The sequence below is a fragment of the Artemia sp. Qi Xiang Cuo genome, chromosome 18 (assembly GCF_049724085.1).
Source record: "Artemia sp. Qi Xiang Cuo chromosome 18, ASM4972408v1, whole genome shotgun sequence".
In the NCBI taxonomy this organism is placed as follows: domain Eukaryota; kingdom Metazoa; phylum Arthropoda; class Branchiopoda; order Anostraca; family Artemiidae; genus Artemia; species Artemia sp. Qi Xiang Cuo.
In genome coordinates, this window is record NC_142811.1 from 58,889,202 (window position 1) to 58,916,550 (window position 27,349).

A 27,349-nucleotide genomic window follows, 5' to 3' on the forward strand; every position below is an offset into this window, starting at 1 on the left:
TGAGGTATCACCCTCCCCTCTCTAACTACAGAACAATCAGAGAACCCCATTGTAGAAGTTTCAGTGCCTCTTCGAGTTGTGTAATTTGTCCATTGTTTACAGATAGTAGCCTGTTTGCTATTGGGAAATATACAAATATTTTCGCTTGATAGTTTTCTGCAGGGGGGAGGGGCATTGTCTAAGTGAATTTTAAATGGGGAGAAATTTTTTGGAAGAATATCCTTTCAGATGGGATCAAATTGTCTGGCAAGACTTTTCCGCGGAAAAATAAGGGTAATGTCCACAAGGGTGCTGCAAAGTGACACCTCCCCTCTTCTTGCCAAAAAATCTTTCTGGTGTTTTTTTAATCCCTTATTTAATTTAAGTGATATTCTTCATAATGCAGTGGTATGTTATTAAAGAGGGATGGTAGATCTTTGTGAAGGGAGGGGGGTAGGATACCAAAAGGAGTAAGTCTAAAGAGAATACATCCAGTCAAAATTTTGAGACAACTATTTTACTCAGCATTGTAGAACGGTCCAGCAACCATGTCTATAGGGATATTGGGCATGCCCCCCCCCCACAATTATGCAATTGGCCCATTATGCTATATAACTAAATGCTACTTTAAAACTAAATAAAAAGTATTGTGTTTGTGGTTGCCAATAAGACACTTAAGCAATATATCGAGAATGACTGTGGGTATTAAGTTGAAGCTTTCAAGGCCGCTACTGTTACTACTTCTGCTCTTACAATTTAAATAAATAAAAAGAGTGAAAGTGTATCCAGGTTGTCAAAGAGCATAGATAGAATCTTCTCGGAATAATATTAAGTTTTATTTTTTCAGGTCAACTTGAGGAGGTATAAAATTAAATTAAACAATACTTTTTGTGTCAGGATTAGAAATTGGTGAAAAAGTTTCACAACACACAAATAGCAAGCCAAACTACGGATTCTTATAGGGAAAAAACCCAAAAAGATAAAAAATATTATTTTTTTTCATGAAAATGGCCATGTCAATAAAATAAACAGAAACCAATTAAAAAAACTTTTTCCACAAAACAAGTTTTTCAAAGAAAAGCAAAGAGCTCCATTAAGTCAAAAATGGGCAGAAATGAAGTCAAGTAATTGTCCAAGCGTAAAACTACCACAAATCACTGTCAATAAATACATGAAACTCAAAACAAACATAATTAGAATAAACAGCCGAGTCAAACTTGAAACGAGCCAAAATTAACATTAGCAGGGCTGATAACCCCCATGCCTTGTCAAGACCAGAAAATATTTTGCGCTTTACTTAAGACAAAATACGTTTAAATGTTTTCACTTTTTTTACTGATAGATATCAGTATAGGTTTATTAAACTGTCAAACAACGGTCGTTTGTTTTTGTTTTTGCAGTTAAGCCTAAATTAAGTTCTGGTCTTGAAAAGGCATGGGGGTTATCAGCCCAGCTAATGTTAATTTTTGCTCGTTATGAGTTTGACTCGGCTATTTATTCTAATTTCTGTTCGTTTTAAGTTTCATTTTTGACTCTATTTCTGTCCATTTTTGCCTTAAGAAGCTTTACTTTTCTTTGAAAAACTTATTTTGTGGAAAAAGTTTTTTTTAAAATTAAAACAAATACAAGGCAGCGTCATTCAGCCAGACAGGGGGGTTGAAGCTCTGCCCAGCCCCCCCCCCCCTTATGGGCCCTTATGATAGTGTGTGAATTAAGATTGTCAAAAATCTGCCAAACCCTCAACATTTCCTCGAAGTTTCCCTTCGATATCGTCAGTATTTGTAATACTTGCTACAGAAGCAATAGTAGTAATAGTAGTAGTTGGGGTAGCAGTAGAGGTATTGGTAGTTGTCATAGTAGTACTAGCATTCAAATATTGCATTTTTGGTCAGTTGATCATATCTCTTATCATTTCCTGAAATTTCCAATCTAATGTACTCAGTCATTTGTGAGTTACACCCTTTTGGTAATCCGTCTGGACATAACTTGGCTTGATTTAGTTCAACACTTCCCTCATTATTCCCTGAAAGTTTCACCTTTTCACCTTTAGGTCTATTAAGAGTCACTGTAGCAGTAGTAAGAGTGGTAGTAGGACTAGTAGCAGTTTTAACAGTAAAAGCACTAGTACTAGTAGCAGCAGTAGTACTAATACATTACCTTTTGGTCAGCTAAAAACCCGCCTAATCAAGCCTTGGAAGTTTTAACTTAACACAATTAGCCGTTTCTATGATACTGTTGATAGGCACTTTTGATAATCTGTATGTTGATAGTGTGTTTTAATTTAGTTCAATTTCTCACTCAACACTTCCTGATATTTACATCTTATTACTCTTAGCTTTAGTAGTTATTGCAATAGAAGCAGTTGTAGTAGCAGTATGTGTAGTAGCTCGCACGTGTTGTCTTTTCTGCAATTGAACTTACCCCTGAAGTATTCACTGAAAGTTTCAACTTGATACCTTAATCTATTACTGAGACACACCCCTTTCAAATCGGCATGCAAATAGTGTGTGCATTCAGATTGTCAACATTCTGCCAAACCCTCAACTTTCCTCGAATTTTCCCTTCAAAATCCTCCGTATTTGTAATACACGCTACAGAAGCAGTAGTAATAGTAGTAGTAGTAGTGGTTGGGGTAGCAGTAGAAGTATTGGTAGTTGTAGTAGTAGCAGAGGCGTCATTTAGGGGGGCTGGCTGGGGCTATAGCCCCACCCTGATTTTAGAAGGAGTCCCAAATTAGCCATCACATTTTTTGTCAATTTGATTTGAACTCTAGAAAAATAAATTGTGTAAAAAAGTGTTCTCAAATAAAATAAATCCGTTTTTAATATAGCTGTACTTCACAACAATATACAGTGGTTATCATTCCCAAACATATTTGTTTATTATTCCTATTTCGTATATTGCAACACATTTTTATTGCCTTGTTGCTACAGCCACGGAGACCAACTTTCATTTCAATTAAGTAATTGACCCAGGATCCGTAATAAAATAAAACATGGCGGTTACGTGATTTTGGAGTAGTGGTCCCCTCTATAAGGCCGTCTCCAGGGGGGGGCTAGGCGTTTTGAACTCCCCCCCCCCCGAAATGTTTGTATGACTCGTAAAAACGTAAAAAAATGAATAAACGAATTTTTTATGTGTTTTTTAAGTTTTTTTTTGTGTACCCCCCCCCCCCCCCAAAATATTCTTGTTTAACACAACCTCCAAAAAAAGGTCCTGGATATATATACATATACGTATTATGTACTCTATATTTCTTTGAGTCTGTTTGTGAATCTGTTCTGACTCATTTCTGAGTCGTGTGTGACTCAAGTCTTCTCTGTTCCTGGACTTTGTAAATAAAACACCATTTTTTACAAAGGCGGACTTTTTGCATTCCTAGCAGCCATAGATGTATTCTTGTTGATAAGCTCCAGACAGTATGTGATTTTGAAAGTTCTTTATGTTTTTCTTCTTTGCCTCCAGTCAACACGTTAAATTTGAAATTTGGTTTCATTCAAAATGGTTATTTCATGAATTTTGTTTATGGAATTGTCTTGAAATTTAGCGTCTTGAATTTTGAAAAAAATCAAAGTGGGAATTTCCGACCATTAGTTTTTTTTTAGGTTTCGGGAAAGATAAGAAAGACAAGAAAAAAAAATTATATAAAAGGGCAACCAAAGATCATAACAGAACGAGAATATGGAAATGGACAAGATTTGTTAATAAGAGAGTTAAAAAGAAATTTTATAACAATCAAAGACCAAATATTTTGATTTCACAAACTTATAAAAATGGTGAGAAAAACATGGAAAAACATAACAATTAACAAATGAGAGCTATACCAGAAAAACCTGAGCAATGAAATAAAAACTCAGACGTACCAATTGATGTTAATTCAAGAAACCCTATGAGGCGGAGAGGAATTCTCTGTTCAACATCCAGAAGGAGGCGAAATTGTGTTGTTTTTTAATTTTTCTGTGAAAATACCAAACCAGTGTCATTGGCGGCCACTTTTCAGGTGGGCAAGCCTGTATTATAGAATTTGCACCACATGCAATTTACATTAATTGCCATGCTCATAGACTCAATCTTGTGTTGGGCGATCCCATTCGGAAATTAAGATGAATGGCATCTTTCTTCTCCACTCTTCAAGAGCTGTACTGTTTTATTGTGAATAGCAATACACGCTACCAACTGTTTGTTAATGCTCAAAAAGCCAACGGCATAACTGTTCTCCAGCTGGAGAAACCATCTACTACAGATGGGCATACCGAAATTGATTGGTGAGCAAAGTACTAAATAGATACAACTGTATTTTGGCCGTTTTATCAATTACCAGAACATCTAGTGACGGGGAATTGGCAGCTCAGGCCCACGAACTTGCAACCAGACTTCATAAATTTGAATTTATATTCATGCTCCATCTAGCGGAAAAAAAAATGTGCCACAAACTTTGTCTAAGCACCTGCGGGAGGTAGACCTAGTTTTCTCTCGAGTTACTGGTCTTATTGCAGGTACGCGATATAAAATTATAGACATGCAAACTGACGATGGCTTAGATAAAACTTTCGTAAAGAAAAAGAATCTTCTTGTGAGTGCAGTCTCAGTGAAGACCTTTTGCAAAATTCTCAGAATTCTGATTATTCGTGTAAAAGACTAAAGCATGCACAGCAAGTAGCTTCCTGCTTATGTGATTTTGCAACAATATGGACTTTGGGAAAAAGCAATCTTGCTGAAGTTAAAGAATCAACTAAAAATGTTTTAAGAAGGGATCATTTTCTCGTGACAGATAGATTGTGCTCCAAGTTTGAAAGCTACTTCATGAATGTTTTTCCACCGTTAGAGTCAATCTCTGAGATAGATGTTGATTCGCCGCACTTTATCAAGTGTAGCAGCATATTAAAAACAATCTTTCATTGACACAACTCTGCTGGCCTTGCAAATGGATCTCGTCAGAAGATATAATCATTAGCCAATAAGCCAAAAGATTTCTTTGAACTTTGCGATTGTCTGAAGACAATATGCAAATCTTCATTACTCTGTCTATCATAATGGCTAGTAATGAGAGATTCTTTTCTACACTAGGCCTGACTAAAACCTATTTAAGATCAACAACGGCTAAAGGCTCAGTGATCTGATGTTGATATTTAGTGAAAAGGCTCTTGTGAAATTGTTAGATTTCAATGCTATGGTTGATATTTTTAGAAAAATAAAACCTTGACCTTTCCCAGTGTTGCAATAAAACTGTAAATTACTTTCCAACTTAAGTTCTCTCTGTATTCACTAAACACTTTTGCTTCTTACTATTATTAGTCGATTTTGAGAGAGACCTTTGCTAACCACTGTGAAGAAATATTGATCTTCAACAACTTTGAGCCAGACAGTTTAGGGGCCCACAGAGGTTGCTTAGCCCCCCTAGCTGAGAATGAAATGACGCCACTGATTAGTAGTAGTAGCAGCCAAATATTGCCTTTTTGGTCAATTGATCATATTCCTTATCATTTCCTGAAAGTTCCAATCTAATGTACTCAGTCATTGGTGAGTTACACCTTTTTGACAATCCATCTGGACATAACGTGGTTTGATTTAGTTCAACACTTCCCTAATTATTTGCTGAAAGGTTCACCTGAATGCCCTTTGTCTTTTTGGATACTAAAATTCAAAAATACCCGCCTTTCTCAATAATAAATACTATATTCAAACAGTGGGTGAATTGTATAGCTTACAGCCTTTGAGCCGATGGCCCTAGGGGCAGGGGGGGTTGCATCCCCAAAAGCATGATTACTGGATCTTTCGAGAATGCTGTAGAAAATAGATGCCTAAATATTTTGATTGTATGTTTGTTTTGGGAAATTTTGGGGATTGGGGGACTGGTTTCCCTCAAATAATTTTCGATTCTTAAAAGGGCAACTCCCTCCATACGAATTGATTTGGTGAAAAGAAAAAAATTATACATTGTGCTCACTTCACTCTCTACTTAGACAGCTAAACATTACTCTACTCTCAACTAAACATTTGATTCTGTCGTTCACTTATTCTTTAACAATTTTGAGTGTTAATACAACACACTTGTCTTGACAAGAGTCAAGCCAGAAAACTAGAAAAGTTGAACATTTGGGTCTAAGTTATCTTCTCAAATTCCATAATGACGTCGGCTATGATGTTAGCACACAATGAAGGAGGAAAAACAAAATTTGAAAACTAAAGAACGTTCTCTTATGTGCTGAATTTGATGCTGTGATTTTGATGGCTTGATGGTGAAATTTAAGATCACTTGTCTGTTTTGATGTGTTTTCACCTTCTTTTAAAAATCAGACAATTTTTCTCTGGCTCTTCACTTTAGACAGACTATATGAATTTTTAATACAATAATTTTTAATAATTTTTTAATTTTTAATAAATTTCTTTTAAAAAAGTGTCTAATACACTTTAGACAGACTAAATGAATTTTTAATATTTGGGATCAGCATAAAAAGATAATTCTACGATTAATCAATTGGTGTCAAAATTCCAGTTTTGAAAATTTCTATTACTTTTAAGCCTAGTCACTTCTGACTTACAATTAGTTACCACGAACTGCTTGAAAGCTACAAACTACAAAATTCTGCAAAGAACCACACACATCAAATTACTAGCTTCTTTTCTAAAAAGTTAGTAGTTTGAATAGCGACCGGTAGATAGTAGTAATAGTAAATAAAGGAAATATTTGCCTAAGCTAGAGTATATCATATATATCATATATATATAGTATATTATAAAAAAAACCCGAACTAGTATTACTGCTTTTTACAATACACGTTTGGATAGAAGTGGATTGCTCTTAATATTTTGTAACTTGAGGGATAGATTTTATTCGAAGGTTGGTTTAAGGATGGTATTCGATAGATGGTTTCGAAAAACAACCATTTTCGTCAGAAAAAACAACCAACCAGAAACCTATTTTGTTTCTGTTGTCGTTTGGGAAAGTTAAATTTGTACAAAAATTCTCTAGGTTTTGAAATATTTTTTTTTCATCAGCATTTACAATAGTAATAGAATTTGGCTTCTAAAAAAAGACAAACATCAAAATAACCTAGTATTTGAAAATTTTCTGCAGACAATGTCTTAACCTTTTAAAACTAACAAGAAAACATCTAATGTCAAACACTAGCATATTGTTATACTGAAAATATTAAAAATAAATCTGTTTTGTTAACCTTTTTACGCTCGGAGTCCTTTTTACGGCTTGCACATCCACTTCTTTTTCAAGTTCCTTCTTCGATCTTCTCATGTCCAGACGTGTGGACATGAGAGCAATGAATGCGCCCTTTTGAAACCTGGGGAATAAAATGGATTTACCAAAGCAAAACACAGTGATTCATTCTTCATAACCCTCCACCAAAGCAGATAACTCTTACACCAAGATTCCGAGCGTGCATGAAAGATCTTGGTAGCGGAGTTCCAAATTCAAGTCCAGAAAAATTCAAAATGTTGTTGTCCGATAGCTAATATGCCACTACTTCCGCAATCATGTTGTAAGTATCTGAAAACATCGAACATCTACTTCGAACGAGAGCATCCTTACCACAGCATAAGTAATATACAGTAATGAGCATTCCTACCTTCACTGCATTTCTTCGTGACTCCACCTTCGCACGCACGCAATGACGGATTTTTAGTAAAGGCTGGCATATACAAAATAGATAATTAATGCTCCAACGCTAGTTCCCGGTGGATCATCGTCAGTCGGTTACGCTGTGATGTATCCCATTACGGGAGCAAACATAGATGACTGTTATATACCTAGGCTGTGGCCCTTATAGAGGAAGAAGCAAAATCGAGTTTTTGTTTTCTTTAATATGAATAAATCAGAGGAAGGTCTAAAAGCTACAAAAAGAAAAGCCTAAGCAAGGGCGCCGGCGGAAAATTTTCCATGGGGTAGGCCAGATGCCAAAATAGCAGTGGTTGTTGGGTGACAGTTTAAGTGATTTAGGGCACCAAACTACGACTTTACCCCGTAGAGGACGAATTTGCAATCAATTTGAAATTATGAGAAGCTAATTGATTTAAAAGTATCAAGAACTATACTTCAGGCTTCCCAGTTGCAAAAGAAGTAATGTCACATGGTGGTAGTACTGTATTCAACCAAGTTGATTCCCTTAATTTGTAATTAAATTAGGCAACATTTGGTGGTCTGTAATTGCGTATCAGCTATAATGAAGCTAGTGAGTCATTGTTGAGGTGAGGGTAGGGTAGATTCCTACAAAAGCACATTTTAATGGAGAAACTGCTTACTCTTCCTGAGGCTTCAGGTAAATGTTGAAAGAAGTAGGGGGAGTAGGAATTAAATAAAATGTTTCTCTATCCAGCTAAAATGTTATATTCCCATATCTAAAAGCACATAGGCAGAAAAGGCAAGGCTGGTCATCATCAGTACCGCAAGGAAATTTATTTGGGACGGCAAATACAGCTAGGACCTTAGTTTTAAGCTATTTTAAATGGCAATATTTTTCTGTTTCTATTTATATTAAGTACTTCAATGTATTTAAACGAATGCGTGTAATATATTTATCGATAAGAAAATCCTATTGTAGGAGTTGTGATGGCTTCATTTATGTAGAAGATCAAAAGTTTCACAGAATTTCCATCCAAACAAACAATAATACCTCTTTTCATCCAAACGAAATTCTTTAGTAGTAATATTAACAAGGACTTTTCACCAAAATTACTATTCATCGCCAATTTTTTAAGTATATTCAAATTTTATCCAAAAGTAAATTGCAAATTTAAACGTAGGACGATACTAATGAACGTACAGTTATTGATTTATACATTTTAAAAGCCATTAACAGGGATTTAAGGGACCAGTACCTCAAATTATATCTTGGTTAGGCCTGGGTATGATTTGGAAAACAATCAGAAATTAAATATAAAAGAGAGTTTTTTACCCGAAAGCAAGGAACAGATTTGGAACCTATTTGAACAGAATATTCTTGGTATGAAGGGGGCTGTCTGCTCCTTAGCTCCATACTCTTTACTTTGAAGTTTGGCTTTTTTCCACATTTTTAAGAAAATATGCCATTGGAAACAAAAATCTTTCAAAGCACTAAAAAACTTTTGTTTAATGAACAAAGTGTTGAAAAGGGAGCTGTCCCCCTTATATACAGAGTATTTTACTTTTTTTAAGTTTTAAACTTGCTCCTTACTTAAAAAGCTCCTTACTTAGTTGAAAAGGCTTTTCTATTTGTTTAATTACATTTCATGAAACTGTAAAGTTTTATGAATACAATACTTTTGATAACGCAGACAAAATGATCAATATTTCAATGATCTCTGTTTGTATTTTGATGGGTAATCAAACAGTTCGTGGTAACAAACTGTAAGTGAGGAGCGACCCGGCTCAATAGTAACCGAAACTCTAAAAAACGGAATTTTGATGCCAATATATATATATATATATATATATATATATATATATATATATATATATATATATATATATATATATATATATATATATATATATATATATATATATATATATATATGTTTTTTTCAAATAATATATATATAAATTGGCTTGTTATGCTGAATCCAAATATATAAGTTTTATTAAGTTAGCTCTTACCCATAAAAAACTACGAGCCTGAGAATATTTGTCTGATTTTCAACAAAAGGGGGAAAGAACTCCTAGAAGTCATAGAATTTTAATGAAAAACTCATCGGCAGATTCAGCGTATCAAAGAAACCTACTAAAGAGGTTTCAAACTCATATCTGCAAACATGTAGAATTTTGTAATTTTTGCCAGGAGAAAGATCACGGATGCGTGTTTATTTTAATTAATTTATTTTTTTCCCAGGGGTGATCGTATCGACCCAGTGTGCTTAAAACTTGGGGAGCTGGTCCATTCTAGTTCTAGTGCCTAAAAGTGACCAAAAGACTGGAGGACAACTAGGCCCCCTCCCATGCTTTTTTTCCTAAAATCGTCCGGTCAAAATTTTAAGATAGTCTTATTGTTCAGCATAGTTTAAAGGTCCAATAACTATGTTTTTGATTTATAAAATTTGCCCATTGTTTTGTTTTTTATTGGGAAGTATGCATATTTTTTTTTGGGTGGGAGGGGAGGAGGAATTTTCTGCTGGGAGAATTTTCCATGGAGAGGGAAGTTTCCAGGGGGCGAACTTTTCAGGAGAAATTTTACACTGAATGAATTTATTAGAATTCCTTTTTGAATTTTCTTTATATGTCTTGCTTTCTCTTTACCGATTCAATTTCACGCGTGGAGATGTTAAGGTTAATTGTCCGGGGTAAATTTTCGCCAGAATTGAATTGTCCAGAGGATATTTCTATGGAGAGGGGGATTTTTCCGTGGAGGTGGAGCCAGGTATCCAGACGTTATTTAAAAAACGATCAGAAATTAAGCAAAAAATTGACTTTTTTCAACTGAAACGAACAGAAATTATTACGTATACGAAAGAGCTTGCCCCCTCCTCAACACCTCGGTCTTTACACTAAAGTTTAAATTTTTTTCGAATTTTTTAAAAACGACTCCTGAAACACAAGGGTCGTTCAATTAGAACAGTAGGTAACCTTTTTTTAAAGTGCCGAAAAAACTGTAAAGTGAAGAGCGAAGTGTTGAGGAGGGGGCAACTCCCTCATACGTAATAATTTCTATTCGTTTTAAGTTTTATCGTTGCTCCTTATTTTCAGTTTAAAAAACTTGTTTTTTTTCTTTATTTCATAAAGCTTGGAAACTAAAATTTTTCTAAAGGCGATGGAAAAAGTATGTCAATTAAAATAAATAAAAATGAAAAAGGTAAGTAATGACAAAAAATACTCAAAACAATAGCCTACTTAGAAAAACTAAGATATAAACTTCCAGCATTCAGTTCTGTTGAGCAATGCCGAAGCGTTGGACGGATACTTTTTAGCAATATCGACAGTTTGGAACATGGTTATCAAACACCAAAATATTTAATGCCTTTAGACTCAGTGTATATAAAAACTAACGCATTATCAAAGTAGTATTGTTCAAAGTAAAAGATTTAAACTAAGATTAAGAATATCAGATAAAAATTTCTAAGTCATTATTTTTAACTTAATTTTGAATATCAAAACCAATATATTTGACACCTTTATGCTTCATAACTGTAAAAAATTAAATCTTTTTCAAAGTGACAACTAGATAAATAAATTACTTCTGCATAAAAATTATAAAAAACACACAAAACGTGCCCGTCCAGGGGAAAAATAAAAAAAAACTCCCATCATTCCGTTCAGGGGAAACATTTATGATTATAGTGGCTTCATATATCAGCTGGGTACTCTTGCAACGCAAGCAAAAGTTGACGGCATATTTTTACCGAAATTGCCCATTATTAAGTTGTTTTCCTTGTGTTTTCCATAAAATTATACGAACTTTCTTGTGTTCTAATAACTACACTAATTACTAATAAACAAATACATAGTTAGGATCACCATAAAAAGCTGATTCTTTGATTGAATTTTATCAATAGTTAGGTTCTTATACTTTTGTTATTGACAATGGTCGTTATTTACTTACCATTCATTACTATGAAGAATTTGAATTTTTTTGATGCTCCAACCAAATCATACAGAAAAAATGTTTGTGGAATCCTCGAAAGGGGTCACTCAGTCACAAATTAGAACTTTTATTTTCCTTATTAATGGTCAAAATCTATGGGCAGGCTGCCAACAATGGGGCAACACACATTTTTTCCCTGGTTTTTCTCTATTCTGCTCTTTTTCCTTTGGATTCCCTATAATTACTTTATAGTCCCAAATTTCCAGGGGTCATGCCCCCATGAGTCTAAGGGTGCACATACAAAAGAGAAAATTAACTCAAAGACAGTACGTTTAGCTCAAAAGAGAGCATTAGCAAGACAACAAGTTTAGTTCAAAAGAAAGCATCAGCAAGACAGTCCCAAAGAAAGATGTAGGTGACAGTGAAAATTGTAATTTCCTCCTGTAAATGGTGGCTTCGCCTGCTTTTATACTTTTAAGCATGGTTGTTTCTCTCATTTGCTGTTCTTTTTATACCTTTGATATTTCCTGTACAACAATTATGATAGACCCTTTTGCATCTTCTTATGTATTTGAAATTAAAGTCAATCTTTAAGAATAATTATATTCCACCGTCATCTGAAGTTTGAAAATAATATAAAGCAAACTGTAATTCAATAAAATGACTGCTATTCACTTTAAATTCAATATCGATTGCTGCTTCTCAAGTATTTTCTAGATATTCCTAGATATCTAGATATCTAGATATTTTCTAGATATATTAGATCAATTCCATAATAGTTTATGATTCCTCTTGAAAGGACAACCAAATTATAACAGTAACGTTTCACAATGATTTAAGATTCCGTATGAAAATGACAGAGACATTACAGCTCAATTTTACAACAGTTTATTATGATTTCTTTTGAAAATGACATCCAGATGCCAACAGCTCAGTTTCATGACTATTTATGATTCTGCAAAATGACAGCCAGATCACCAAAGCTCAATTTCAGAAAAATCTTATTCAAAATGACATCCAGATTAAATTAGCTCAATTAAAAAAAAAGTTATGATTCCTATTAAATTTGATGGTCAGATCACAACAGCCAAATTTCCCAATAATGTATAATTCCTCTTAAAAATCACAGCCAGATCACAAAAGCTCAGTTAGGCAGCGAATTATGATTCTTCTTGAAAATCAAAGCCAGATACAACAATTCAATTTCAAAACAGTTTATGATTCCTCTTCAGAATGGTGGTCAAGTCACAACAGCTCGTTTTCACAACAATCTACGATTCATCTTGGAACCGACAGCCAGAAAAAGAATTTAGAGAAAAGTCAACATAGTTGACGGTTTTTTGATTATTTTCCATGGTATCTACACAGTTAAACGAACATCGGGTCAAAAGTTTAAAAAAAATACATTTCTTTCTTCCAAAAATACAGCACAAATTCTTTTCAGAAAACGATTCATTAGCTAAATTTGTCAGTTAACCCAACAACTTATTCGACTGAAAAATCTTACCTAGTTCAAAACCCAATAGCTAATCCAGCATAAGGGTCCTTTCAAACTAGGGTAAATCAAGACTTTAACGCTAAGTTATTAAACACTGCGAAGTAAATTTTGTACCTAACGTAGGTTGTGCCAAACAGGTTAGAGCAATATATAAGACTTTATGGCAAGAAAGCTTATGTTGCATTATGTAAAAATCAATACAGCTGCAAAAAATTAAATTTCTGAATAAAAATTAATAAATTTTCAAATAAATTAATATTCTTCACCTAGAAAGCCTTTTAAACCTGACCAGAAGTTGAATCTCCATTCAGATTCACATCTCCATTCCTATGGTTGGTGGCACCATGGGTAAAATTAATTAAAGAGCCCACTCTCGACTCGAACGTAAGCAAAAAAAAGCAAATCAAAGTGAAAAGTTTTGACCAATGCGGGCAATCACACAGACAGGGTACTCCTTCCGCTACGATACTCAGAGCATCTGACCCGGTTGCCCACTCCCCCCTCAAGGAACGGCTCTGTCTCCATATTTATAATTTTTAAAAGTTTGTTTATAATGATTGTTATAATTTTAGGTGACAATAATTATGTTAATATAGAATTTTACATCAGCATGATGTAAAAAGACTCACAAAAAGTGTGAAAGGTTATGCTTAATGCAACCTGACTTAACCAATTAGGATAGAAACTTACCTATGCATTCAAAAGTGCGATTAGAGCAAGAACACATAGCTCTTAGAAACATCCTCCATCAACAACCAAGCTGGCTGTTTAAGATCACATACACAAAGGAAAACTGACTGCTACATAAGCAATTATAAAAAATTATAGATAGCATGGATTTCATAACATTACATAGTTCTATGATTAAGAACATTTCACGTATTTTCTACAGTATTTAGAAGGATTACGTAGTAGACACCAAACAGTAATTTCGGAACTAGAGCCTAGCAAGAAGAATATCGATCATTAAATGATAGGCGAAACCATATATCAGAGTTAGTTGAACTTTACAAAAATATAAATTGAAGTTTGTAACGAGCCTTGGATAGAATTATTTTTAATTGATTCTTATTTATTAAAAAAAAATTTCCCCTAAAATTTTCCAAACTATTTTTGATTTTTTCTTACAAAATGTTTTTGAGTAGGCTGCATTATATTTGAAAAAATTGTTTCTGAAGCAAATAAACATAAATAAAACGTTCTCATTGCTAGCAAATAAATATTTTTTGAACAAATTTGAAGATACTTGGGCCCGAACTCCTCTCCTCAATATTCCCTCTCTAAAAAGCTCAAAATAGGTGTCTATGTTAAAAAAGTGAATAAAGTGTGTTTAAGTCAAATGAAATAATTATGGTATTTACTGTTTTATTTAATGTTACGTCATGAATTCTTCAGGTGGAGCCAACAGGTCTAATTTAACGCAATATAGAAATAACTATCACTTTAGGACCTATCCCCTTGAAACCTCATGACCGAGCTCCATAGTTCATGGAAGAAATTCAATAAATGAAAGATTTTTTTCAAATGAAATCAAGGAGCCTTTTTAAATCTTCAAACTGACAAAATCATTCCATTTGTGAAGGGGGGGGGGCCCTATTCTGAAGCTACAACTTTCTTACGCTTAAGTTGGACTTTTCGTCCCAAATCTTTATGAATGCTTGTGCAAACGCAAGGGCCATTGAATTAAAAAAAAAAAAACACTTTTAAACCAATATAAAACCTTAGCGTTAAAAATGGGGGCTCAGATTAGGGCAACCGCCCTAAATTATGAAGTATTTTGCTGTTCTTTTTAAGTTGTAAATTCACTCCGTGCTTTAATTTGAATTTTTTTTTATTTAATTCATTTTCATTTTATTAATATTGTCCAGGGCTATCCAGAATGGGGACTACTGTCCTCATTATCCCCTTACACTGCCTGCTGATAAATTTTTGTATATTTCAGTATCTTTAATTGATTGGTAACGTGCTAGTTTGGTAGTGAAAATATTTCGGGAGTAATTAACGCAGTAGCTCCAGACCCTAAATTCTTAGTTAGCAACAGCTAGTAAAAACGATGGAATGCATTTGAAAAAAAAAGAATAAAAAAAGAAGATCAATTAGAAATAAAAGGAAGATCAATAGAAAAAAATGGAAAAAAAGAAGATCAATTGTAAAACTTAAATCAATTTTCAAACGAAAGACCTGAAATGAAAGAAACGAAACGAAAAAAGGTTACTTGCATGAATTACCTAATATTACCTAATATTCTAATATTACCTAATATTACCTAATATTCTTCTATTATGTTTTTCTGACGCTCAATTCTAATAAACTATACCAAAGTAAGATAAAACTATAATACTTTAGAAACAAATTTTGGCTATATTTTTGCACATTAGAGGTGAGGGTGAAGCATAGCGGGTCTACACGCCTAGTGTGTTAGGCACAATTATTCTGCACATTATTTAGTAAGAATTATTTCCTAACTTCACAATGTCCAAATACTTTAGAAACAAAACATGACATAAATTTCATAACCGAACTTTCTGTTCTGTTATGCTGCTATCCATTTTTTTTCTAATGTTCTTGCTATTGTAAGCCCTAATCAATCCCTGCTTATAGCGTATTGCTACATAGCTGTTTAACTAATATTCAACCGCAAATCGCATTATTCCAATATAAGCGTGAATAAAACAATATTACAGGTACCACTTCAATCTCCCTACTGATAAATCCCCTGACTGACAGAATGTCCCTCCACTTCACCATCTATTGTACCGGTAAGAATATAAATGCAATCAGTTTTATGTTTCAAAGAAAATACATTTAATCAATAAAATAAGAACTATAACCCCTCAAGCCATTCAGACTTAGTTGATATGAAAGGGGATGAAAGATTAATTTATGTCCCTCCTCCCAGACCCTGTTCCATATTTAACTGAATGCAAAAGGAGAGATGGAAGATTTCTGCGTTGATGTAAAATTTTTGAGGCATCATGCCTCCTTTCCTCCCCTTACTCCCCTTTCCTCCCCTCAATAATGGCTGAAGTAAAATTTTGCATTACTGTGCATAATTTCAGTAAAAATCAAGTAAAAGAACTTAGTGAAAGGAAGCTATAAAAAAGTTTATATTAACTGTTTGTTTTATACGGACTGCTTTGTTCCTTATGAATGAAAGCGTCACCGTGAAGCATTTCCGGCTCTGAAAATAGGAAGCTCAATGCACAGTGTTACAGTAATTTTAATTCAATTGGCTATCACAGAGTTTTGAATATTCCTTCTCTGGGTCACAACTGAAGTTTGACGCCACAAAATGACAGAAAACACTACTTTGCTTTGGTAAAGTCTTTTTGCCGACTCAAAAAGATAATTAGAAATTCTCATTTCCGTCCAAATAAGCCGTCTCTCAAATTTCTATGACCATTATTTCGACACAAAAGCCCCTAGAAAACACGCACAAAAAAATAAACCTCCGTCAGTGATATTCCTTCTCAAAAAAAAAAAATTAAGTTCCACTTTTTTTTTATAGAATCTTGAAACCTCTACAATAGATTTGTCTTATATCTTAAATTTGATGGTCTTATTTTCATTAATGTGTCTTGCCCTCTAGGGGACGTTTTTCCCCTTTTTGAAAAATCAAGTTAATTTTCTCAAGCCTGTAGCCTTTGATATGTAACTCGGAATTGATGAATACTTACTTTTGCGTGATGCATTGAAGCACGGATGAGAGTGCGGGTCACGTGATGCATGAGCTTGAAGAATTGAGTGAGTTGAGAAATGAAGGGAATGGAAAGTGCAGGTTTAATGAGAGATGACGGGTGAATGTAATGAGGGACAAATGTTCTGCAAGTGTAAAAACTTAGGATGATTTCTCAGGTTGGCAATGGAAAACAAAAGCAGATTTTTGTAATTTGTGTTTTTTCTTGTTTATGTTACGTAATGTTTAAGTGTTTTTATGTTTATGCAATAACCTATCAGTTATTTTAAAGTGAATTTTCTTTTTTGTTTTGTGCATTGCCATAGCCCTAAGGCCTTCTGTGCAATCAAATATAATTATTTTATTGTGGAATAAAAAACTTACATCGTATATTTGAGAAATCACCATTGAAAAAACTGATTCCTTTGATGTGTTTATTGTTGTGAATATTTCTTTTTTTAAATTGTAGTTGCTCCTTAATTGCAGTTATTACTAAGAACTGCTTCATCAAGGAGGAAAAAAATTGATGAGCCAAATAATACCTAATTTATCAAATTTAGAGGAGGGGGGGGGGGCTTAAGAAATTTGGTAACATACGGTTAAACTGGTGGGCTCTGTTTGTCGAGTTGTTGGCAACAAATTCCTGAGCATAGACCACAACATTAGTGGAAATCCTAGATACGGGCTAATTGGAATTGCCATCGCCGATTGGATCCCTACTGCGAGAACCAGGAAAGAAAAATTAGGCTGCGCTTATTAATTACCACAACTCAAAAACAAAAATTAAGGAAAGTTTTAATGTTTTACTAGCCAACAAAAAGTTTGAAGAAAACAGCTCAATTTAATGCATATCAATTAATTGACAAAAAGAATGAAAAATGTAAAATAATATTTTTAACGCAAAAAAGTGCACTCCTAGTATATCAAATTTGGGTCAAGTTCAACTTGTCTGAAGGATTCAATCACAATCTTATTAAATTAAAGTTAGTGTAGGTGAGATTCTTTTGTAATAAATACTTTGAATGGAATAGACAGGGAGCTAGAATTAGACATCAAGGGGGGGGGGGGTTGTCACCTTATCTCTTTTGTGCTTGTTTATATCCTCAGTTGACTAATATTTTTTCATTGTGCTTTGCAGACCTTACTAATGTGTCTCAATTTGTATTAATTAAAAAAACTTTTTCCACAAAATAAGTTTTTCAAATAAAATTAAAGAACTCCATAAAACCAAAATTGAGCAAAAAATGAAATCAAACAATCTACCAAGCATAGAACTACCATAAATAAGCATCAATGTATAAATGAAACCCAAAACGAAAAGAAACTACAATAAATAACCGATTCAAACTCAAAACGAGCAAAAATTAACATGAGTAGGGCTCAAAAACCCTATGCCTTCCCAAGGCCAGAGCATAATTTGCACTTTGCTGAAAAAAACACAATTGAATGTGAATTGTAAGTTTAATATACATATACTGATATTTAGTAATCAAAATGTTAATATTATTTGATTTATTAAAGTTATGAAACTAAAAACATCTATACATTTTTTCAGTACTTAAAAACTACTATACATTTTGCCATACTCATTTAATGTTCTCATTTTGTTCTCATTTTGTAATTGCTTTCCAAGTTTTTTTTTACTACAATTTACCAGCCCTTTTTGCTAATTTTTAATTTCATAATAATAATGTTTAGAATCGAGATCTTGCAGCGTAACAACCTACCACTCCCCCTGCAAAGATATATTTAATCATTTTAAACTATTCTCACTATTTGATTTTTCAATACTGCGCGGATTTTTTTCAAACATTTGTAAAATCCTGCTATTCTTGCATTTCCAATTCTGTTCAACCTCTGATTATCTATAATCTCTGTGAACTAGCCTCGAAAATCATGGGATAAAAATACTTTAGGCCTAAATTGTTGGTAGGCTGAACCCAGACATTATGAAAAAGACAACGCCTTGAAATAGTGGATATAAAGAGAACAAATTTCAGAGCAGTCTAGAACAATTTTTTTTTGAAAGATACGCTTATTTTCAAAATTAATACGCACTCATCTCAAAAATCTGTAATTTTCTATCATGTGGCAAAGCTGACTCTAATTTTACACAGATATTTGCAAATGAAAAATTGACAGGTTCTGGTAGAATCTCGCGATTAAAACCCAGATACCCCTTACCTCAAAATTCCATGAATTACAAGCGTTAGAATTAAGCAGATGACTGAAAATACCTCCGCAACAATCGTAATAACATCCAACGACGCTGGCCAACACTGAAAAGTAAATAAAAAAGAAAATACAGGACACGCAGCTAATATAGAAAACCAACTAAAATAACATCTAAAAGTAAAGTAAGTATCTTCTTTCTTAAAGTCATTCAATGCCAAAGGTAGTTATCAAGTGTAAAGAGTTCCGCAAAAATGTTTTAACTAGAGCCCGACCGATATATCGGGCGCTTGATATTATCGGACCGATGGGGGGAGGTAAGTCTTGTTATCGGATATTGGAAAAAAATATCGGATTTTGGCCAAATATATTTTTATGCGCAACTGATCTAGAAGATAGCGCCAGATTCCCTCAGGTGATTTTCCCTTGTCTAGTGCTTGGAGGCGGAGCCAACAGCTAAGTCTGACCGTGGTGGAGTGAGCAGCAGAAGTGAGTCAAGTGAATTCAAAGTATGTTTGTTGTCAATACTTGTCAATGCACAACTGGTGCAGTAATGTTCGAAATGTAGGATGAATTCAAGAAGGCACAACTTCTACCAAATTAACTAAAAATAATACAATAAACTATACATTTCCGTTTAATGAATGTTCACTTGCGTGGGTGAAAGAGCCAAAATTCAATCAATTAAAACCATGATATTCAGTCAGGGGCGCAACTAAGGGGAAGGGGGTCTTAAGTTGGGGAGGAGGAGTTCCAAGGTGTTGTCGCTGTGTGCCAATACCTTGGAAAATATACCTTTTTACCTTTGAAATTTAGCTTGTGGACGATTTTGTCGACACATTATTTAAATCCTTTCTCAAAAATTAAAACCCTAGCTGCACCCATGTATCCAGTGTGTCCAGCATGGATTTGTTAGTAAAAGACCATATAATATGAATGTAAAGTAAAGTTTTCACATTATTTTGTGAATGATTAAAATACAAATTCCCGCTATTGAAATTTGGGTTTTGAATAATCTATTTCAATAAATATCCTACACTTCTTTCAATCAAATTTTAACAGATTTGTGTTTATGTAACTAAACCAGCTTAAAATAGTTTTACTGTCCAGACTAGGAATTTATTTGGTTTAATTGTTTTTCTAAATATTTTCTAAATAAATATTAGTTTCTTATGAACATATTTGAATATATTATGGTTTTGGTATAATAAGTGTAGAAAGAAGCCGCCTGGCACTTTATTTGCCATAAATGTAATAATGACTCAAAGCCAATGTGAAGTATAAAGATAGGGTTGTGCCATTGAAGCAAGAACCATAGCCGCACTTGCTCCCGAAATGTTAGCTCCCTCCAAAAATAATCTACTTCAGAAATTTTTCAAACCCTATCCCATAGTTGGATGAATTTTAAAAATATGTCTTATATCTCGCACTTTCATCTAACCCGCTCTGCGGTCTTCTATGGGACTGCGGATACCTATTTCAGGGCTGCTGTGACTGCGCTTGAGTAGTATTTATCATTTTCCAACTCATTGCCCTCGAACACCCTCAAGGCCATATCCAGAGGGAGGTTAAGAGGATTGCCACCTCCCCCCCCCCCAAAAAAAACTTATTAAGGATATTTTATTCAAAAACTTTTGGAGGCTGACCCTTGGCCCTCCATGGTCTGATCCCTCTCCCCCTCCTTGGCCCGACACCGAATCCCCCCAAAAACAACAAGTTATTAACAATAACTTACTCCAAGAATTTTGGGAGCTGAACCCTGACCCTCCATAGCCTAGCCCCCCCCCCAACAAACAGAACAATACTAATGATATTTTATTCCAAAGCCTATGGGAGCTGACCCCTGGCCCTCTATGGCCCCTCATCCAAAATATTAACGATTTTTTATTCCCAACTTACGAGAGCCAACCCCTAGCCCACCATGTCAAACCTTCGCCCCATCCTAAGAAAATTATTAACGATATTCTATTATAAAAGTTATGAGAGTTGACCCCTGGCCCTCCACCCCCCCCCCCCAAAAAAAAACTATTAACGATATTGCAGTGCAAAACACAATAGCTGACACCTAGCCCTTCAAGGTCCACCCCCCCCCCGAAAAATAAATATATCTTAATGATATTCTATTACAAAACTTTTGGAAGCTGAATTCTGGTTCTCCATGGCCCGACCCCCGTAAAAAATACCATTAAGGATATTTTATTTCAAAAACTTTGGGAGCTGACCCCTGGCCATCAATGGCCCGATCCCTATCTAGAAAAATTAACAATTTTTATTCAAAAATGTATGGTAGCTGATCCCTAGACCACCTTGGCCAGACCCCCCCCCCCCCCAAGAAAAAAAATACTACCGATATTTTATTAAATGCTCCGATCCCTCTCTAAAAAATAACAATATGTAATTCCAAAACTTATGGTAGCTGATCCCTGGCCCTCCAAGGACCGACCTTCCTCCCTAAGAAAACGTTAACAATATTTCATTCCAAAGCTTATGGGAGCCGACCCCTGGCTTCTCCCTTGCCAATATTGATAATATGATAATATTTTTATCGATAATTTACTTCAACACTTATGGCAGCAGACCCCTGGTCCCCCATGGCCCTACTTTGAAATATTGGTAGAATATAAGAAGTTTCCACTCTTTTTCATTATTTTTGTTTGTATGTTCTCTCTGTGTCTGCTAAATAATGCGTATGAGCGAGGGGGATGTTTCAAGGGGATTTATCCAGGGGATTCACATGGGGATTTCGTAAGTGGACTGGGATTTGACACGGGGGGATTTTACGGAAATAATCTTTGGGGGTAGTTTTCTGGGGTCAATACGTCTAGCACCATGAGATAGTTTGGAAGATTTCGTATTGCACAGGCGCACCATCTGTTTAAAAGGTGACTATACTACATGTGTCTTGAACAGCCTTGGAAAGAACTAGTAAAATTAAATTGAATATTTAATATATAATAATAATAATTGCTAAAAGCTCTTCAGTTCAAGATATTATTATTCTCTCACACAACAGCCACACTTAAAATGAGGTTAAACTACTTACTTTGCACTAAATGTTAAAATAGTATCGGTAAATCCAAAAATATGAATCCAAAAATTTATACTTTATAAAAATGTAAAAATATAAATCCAAAATGAGTCACACCCAAGTGATCCTCTCCCTACCAAGTCACAAATGAAAGAATTTAAAGAATCACAGTTACGAACACGCCTGTTATATTTGTCAAATGTCTTTTTCTCGTTTTATTCAATCACTGTGAATTTTCCAATTTTGTTAATTTTTAATATACATTTTAATAATATATTTTTAATGTGATTTTTTAGTCATGGGTATATTTGAAAAGATTAAGGGTATTAACCTTTAGCGTAATGTAAGGGCATTAACCTTTTACTAGAATGTATAACTTCACTGGAATACTATCATGAATTTTTATATATTTATATATCTGAAAATTTAACAAAGGATTATTTTGGAATAAGGAATTTTTGACAAAATTGAAACTTTGGCAGTCAAAGAGGAGCAGAAATTAATTAAAAAGGAATCTTTCCGAAAAAAAAGTTTTTGAAAGATAAGTAAAGGCCATAATAAACTTAATATCAGAAGAAATAAAAATCAACAATAAATCAAACTCAAAACGACCAGAAATTACTAATAAAGAATAAATGAAACCCAAAACGAACTTAATAAGAAATCATAGTAAAGAAACATAAAACAGGTACTAATATAAGTGAATAAATAAATCTTAAAACGAGTAAATCTTATAATTGAATATGGAAATCAAGCTTAAAACGAACAAAAATCTTTTACTATTGAAGCATAAATGAAACCCAAAACGAACAGAAATTAAATAAACAATCATAGCAAACAAGGATACAACAGGTATTAATATAAATGAATAAATAAACCTTAAAACGAGTAAAACTTAAATTGGATATATAAATCTAGCTTAAAACTAAAAAAAAAACACTACAAACAAGAGTTTGGGTACTGCCTCCTTTCCTAACTGTAAAAGTCTAAAACCTACTGCGTCACTGGCAGTTTACCGAAAACGAATTATATTATAAACATTTTCTTATGTACTTATTATAGCATTGTTAAATACAAATAAAATTATAGTAAAACTAAATTTTGAACTGATGAGCTTGCAGCAATTAATATCATTATATATTATATATTTTGTTTAATTTTATTATTTCTTTTCAATGCTGTTCATGACAAATATTGTTTCACTACAAATAAGAGTTTGGCTACTGTCCCTTCCCTAACAGTTAAAGTCTAATGCCTACTGCGACATTGGCGCTTCACTGATAGCAAATTATACTAAAAATATTGTCTTTTCCAGTTATTAAAGCATCGAAAATGAAAATAAAAATTACAGTGAAATGAAATCTTGAGCTGATGAACTTTCACTAATTAATATCAGTTTATATCAAATATTCAGTTTAATTTCATTAGTTCTTTCCAAGACTGTTCAAGACACATACAGTTTTCAGTAAAGCACCACTGAAGCATTAGCTTTTAGACTTTACCTTTCTTTGAAAAACTTCTTTTTCGAAAAGTTTTTGAAATTAATTAATAAAATAGACTATCCATATCAACTATCCATGACGCTTGAAAAGTTGAACTGGTTTTAACAGTGGAACTATATCAAAATTTAGGATTTGTATAGCTGCGCAAAGTCATAAAACTGAACTTGTATCATAGAAAAAAGGGGAAATTTTAAAAACAGTAGAAAAACCAGTGGGCTACAAAACAAACATAAAAATTCGTTGGATAAATTGTGAAAACCTTGATATTTGGGGAAGGAAAGCCAGAGGAGCTCTTTAATATTCGAAGGACCTCCACTTATTTTAACTTGGGGTTCCATACCTGGTAATCGTGAAGACCCATAATATTCCCAAAAGCAGTTAGGTGGTTGCAAATACACATTGTATGCGTTAGGTTCGACTTTGATAGGTCCACTTCACATCCTTCTGACTCCCATCTAAAATTAGTATTCGAAAGATATGAAAAAAAGAAAGAGTAATTCTACATTTCCTTATTTGAACATTGGTTTCTTCAAACACTTAAGCAAAAAGCAAAATCTTTAAACCTTCCTCTAAAAGCCCAAAGGGCAATTTAAATTTAGAAAATAAGATACACGCAAAGAAAACAACATCACGAAAACCCCAATTACTTATAAAATACCAAGTCATTGCTGTATTCTACATTAAATTCATGAAGAAAATCAAAATCAACAAATTTACCAGAATAAACCTATAAGACATAAAAATAAAATAGAATATCTCATAAATAATTCTTCAGTTACAAACAAGGTTAGTGTTAATTTTAATTGTTAATTTATTATCTATTGAATGAAGTGTTAATTTGTGTGGTAATTTTGATTGAAGGCCTTTGCGTACTTGTTGTTATATAGTTTAAAATAATTTTATGGCCTGTTGATTAGCGGTTATTATCTTTATTTATTTTTTTACTCTTCGTATTCGGAGGAAATAAAAAGTTTGAATTGAATTGAATTGAATATTCAAGTAACACACCCCCTTTTACTGAAATTAATTACAAAAACTCTTACCACAAAATAAGTTTTCCAAAGAAAAGTAAAGGACCCCATTAAACCAAAAATTAGTAAAAATAAAAAAAATGTGCCAAGCGTGAAACTACCACAAATCAACATCGATTAATAAATGAAACCCAGAACGAACAGAAATTACAATAAATAACCGAGTCAAACTAAAAACGAGCAGAAATTAACATGAGTAGGGCTCAAAACCCCCTATGCCATATTAAGGCCAGAACCTAATTTGCACTTTACCAAAAAAAATAAATGTTTTTACTCTTATAACATTAATAAATCAAATAATATTAACATTTTGATTACTAAATATCAGTGTATGTATATTAAACTGACAATGTACATTCATTTGTATTTTTTTTCAGTAAAGTGCAAATTTTGTTCTGGCCTTGGGATGGTTTAGGGGTTTTGAGCCCTACTTATGATAATTTCTGCTTGTTTTGAGTTTGACTCGGTTACTTATTGTAATTTCTGTTTGTTTTGGGTTTCATTTATTTACCAATGCTGATTTGTGGGAGTTTCACGCCTGGTAGATTTTTTTTTTATTTTTGCTCATTTTTGGTTTAATGGCGTTCTTTACTTTCCTTTGAAAAACTTATTTTGTGGAAAAAGTTTTTTTGATTAATTTCTGTTCGTTTTATATTGACAAAGTCTTTTCAGGGAAAAAAATTCTTTAAATCATTTTTTTTAAGACTTTCTTGTTTGGCCTGCTATTTGTATGCTGGAGAAAAATTTTCAGCAATTTTTAACAACATACACCCTTTTAAAAATCTGTACACAAATAGTACTGTTTAATTTAGTTTTATACCTCCTCTAGTTGACCTGAAATAGAAAACATGATACCATTTGCAAAAACAAATCTGTTTACTTTCTTTGATAGCCTGGATACACTTACGGTATTTTGATTTGGTTAAATTTTAAGAGCAAAAGTAGCTCCGAAAGTTTGAACATAATACCTTCAGTTGTTCTTGGGATACTGCTGAGATGACTTATTGGGAATTAGCATTAACACAGTGCATTTTAATTTAATCTTAAGGCAACATTTAGTTTTTAAACATAATGAGGAAATGGGAGGTTGGGTGTGAGAGGGGGACTAGTTGCCCTCCAATCAATTTCGATTATTAGCCCTTTTTTACCCCTTTGTATTTCAAATCGAATGAGCCCTTTTCGAAGTTCCTGAGAGAACTCCTTCGATGCGAAGTGCCCTGTTCTAAACAAAAAAAGAGAAAAAAATAATAATACATTGTACCCACATCGATGTCTACTATAAAAATGTCAAGCCTTCCAATAACTTTCGACTATTAAAAAAGGCACGAGGCCTTTCAATTTCCAATCGAATGAGCCCTTTTAGAGCTTCTACGACAACCCTTTCTATAAACACAATATATGCCCCAAGGGCATAAATTACAACCCTTGCCCTGAGGGCTGTGAGGGGGTTGTCATCCTCAAAGACCTAATTTCCAGAACTTTCAATTACGTTAAACAAAATGGCTATCTCATAATTTTGATTGGATGTGTTTGGGGAAATAGTGGCCGTGAGAGGTGTGTTTGTTATCCTCCAATCACTTTCGATTATTAAAAAGGGCACTAACCCTTTTAATTTCTTATCGAATGAGCCCTTTTGAAGTTTCTACGACAACACTTTCAATAAAAACCTTATATGTCCCTGGGCATAACTTACAATCCTTTCCCTGAGGGCTGGGGGTTTTCATCCTCAAATACCTAATTTCCAGAACTTTTAACTACGTTGAAGAAAATTGCTATCTTAAAATTTGGATTTGATGTGTTTGGGTAAATGGTGAGCGTGAGAGGAGGGTTAGTTGCCCTCCAATCGCTTCTGACTATTAAAAAGGGCAATAGCCCTTTCAATTTCACATCGAATGAGCCCTATTTGAAGTTTCTACGACAACAGATTTCTGTAAAAACCATATATGCCCCAGGGCATAATTTACAATCCTTGACCTGAGGGCTGTGAGGAGGTTGTCATTCTCAAAGACATAATTTCCAGACTTTCAGCTACGTTGAACAAAATGGCTATCTCAAAATTTTGATTGAATGTGTTTGGGGAAATTGTGGGCGTCAAAGGATTATTTGCCATCCAATCACTTTCAACTATTAAAAAGGGCACTAGCCGTTTCAATTTCCAATCAAATGATTCCTTTTTGAAGTTTCTAAGACAATACTTTCTATGATAAAAAAAAACCTTATATGCCCTAAGGGAATAACTTACAACCCTTTCCCCGAGGGCTCTGAGTGGGGTTATCATCCTCAAAGACCTAATTTCTCAAACTTTTAAATACGTTGAACAAAATGGCTATCTAAAAATGTCGATTGGATGTGTTTGGGGAAAAGATGGGCGTGAAAGGGGGGTTAGTTGCCCTAAAATCACTTTCGACTATTAAAAAGGGCACAAGTCACTCCAATTTCCAATCGAATTAGCCATTTTCGAAGTTTCTACGACAACTGCTTCGATAGGAAGTGCCCTAGTCTAAACCAAAAATAAATAATACACTGTGCAAGCATCGTTCTTTACTTAGGCAGGGCTATTACGCTGCCTATGATGACGGCAACACAGGTTCGTTACAACCACCCTGGGAAAAAAACCAATGTTCCTTAAGGTCCTGACCTATTTAGATCGTTCTTGTGACCTAAAATGTCGATGATGTAATTTATATTATAATTATTAATCGTTTAATTGATAATAAGACGTTTTGTTGGTAGTTGTCAGGGCTTACTTTCACACTTCGTTACATGCTCTTCGTTCATTTTCAGGTGGTACCTGAACTTTAAGCTACATAGTCTTTTCACACGAGAAAATGCCAAGTATAACATTCAATGATTACAATCTGACGAACTAAGGTTGACGCCAACGAATTCAAAAGCTTGCCTTTGCGACTTAATTATAATCAAGGCCAATGCGGGTCGAAGTGAAAAATGATGTCGT

The 27,349-nt window shown here is 33.9% G+C and overlaps 1 protein-coding gene across 1 annotated transcript in view; it reads right to left on the reverse strand.

The window, feature by feature from the left end:
* LOC148941706 (adhesion G protein-coupled receptor L2-like) overlaps positions 1 to 27,349 on the reverse strand; it is a 224,013-nt gene that overhangs the window by 150,936 nt on the left and 45,728 nt on the right. Inside the window, exons 5-7 of the mRNA XM_089104233.1 lie at positions 23,703 to 23,817; positions 18,845 to 18,939; positions 7,158 to 7,277 (exon numbers count right to left, since the gene is read on the reverse strand). Of these exons, the coding sequence (XP_088960359.1) occupies positions 7,158 to 7,277; positions 18,845 to 18,939; positions 23,703 to 23,817 (330 nt within the window). The remainder of the gene's footprint in view (positions 1 to 7,157; positions 7,278 to 18,844; positions 18,940 to 23,702; positions 23,818 to 27,349) is intronic.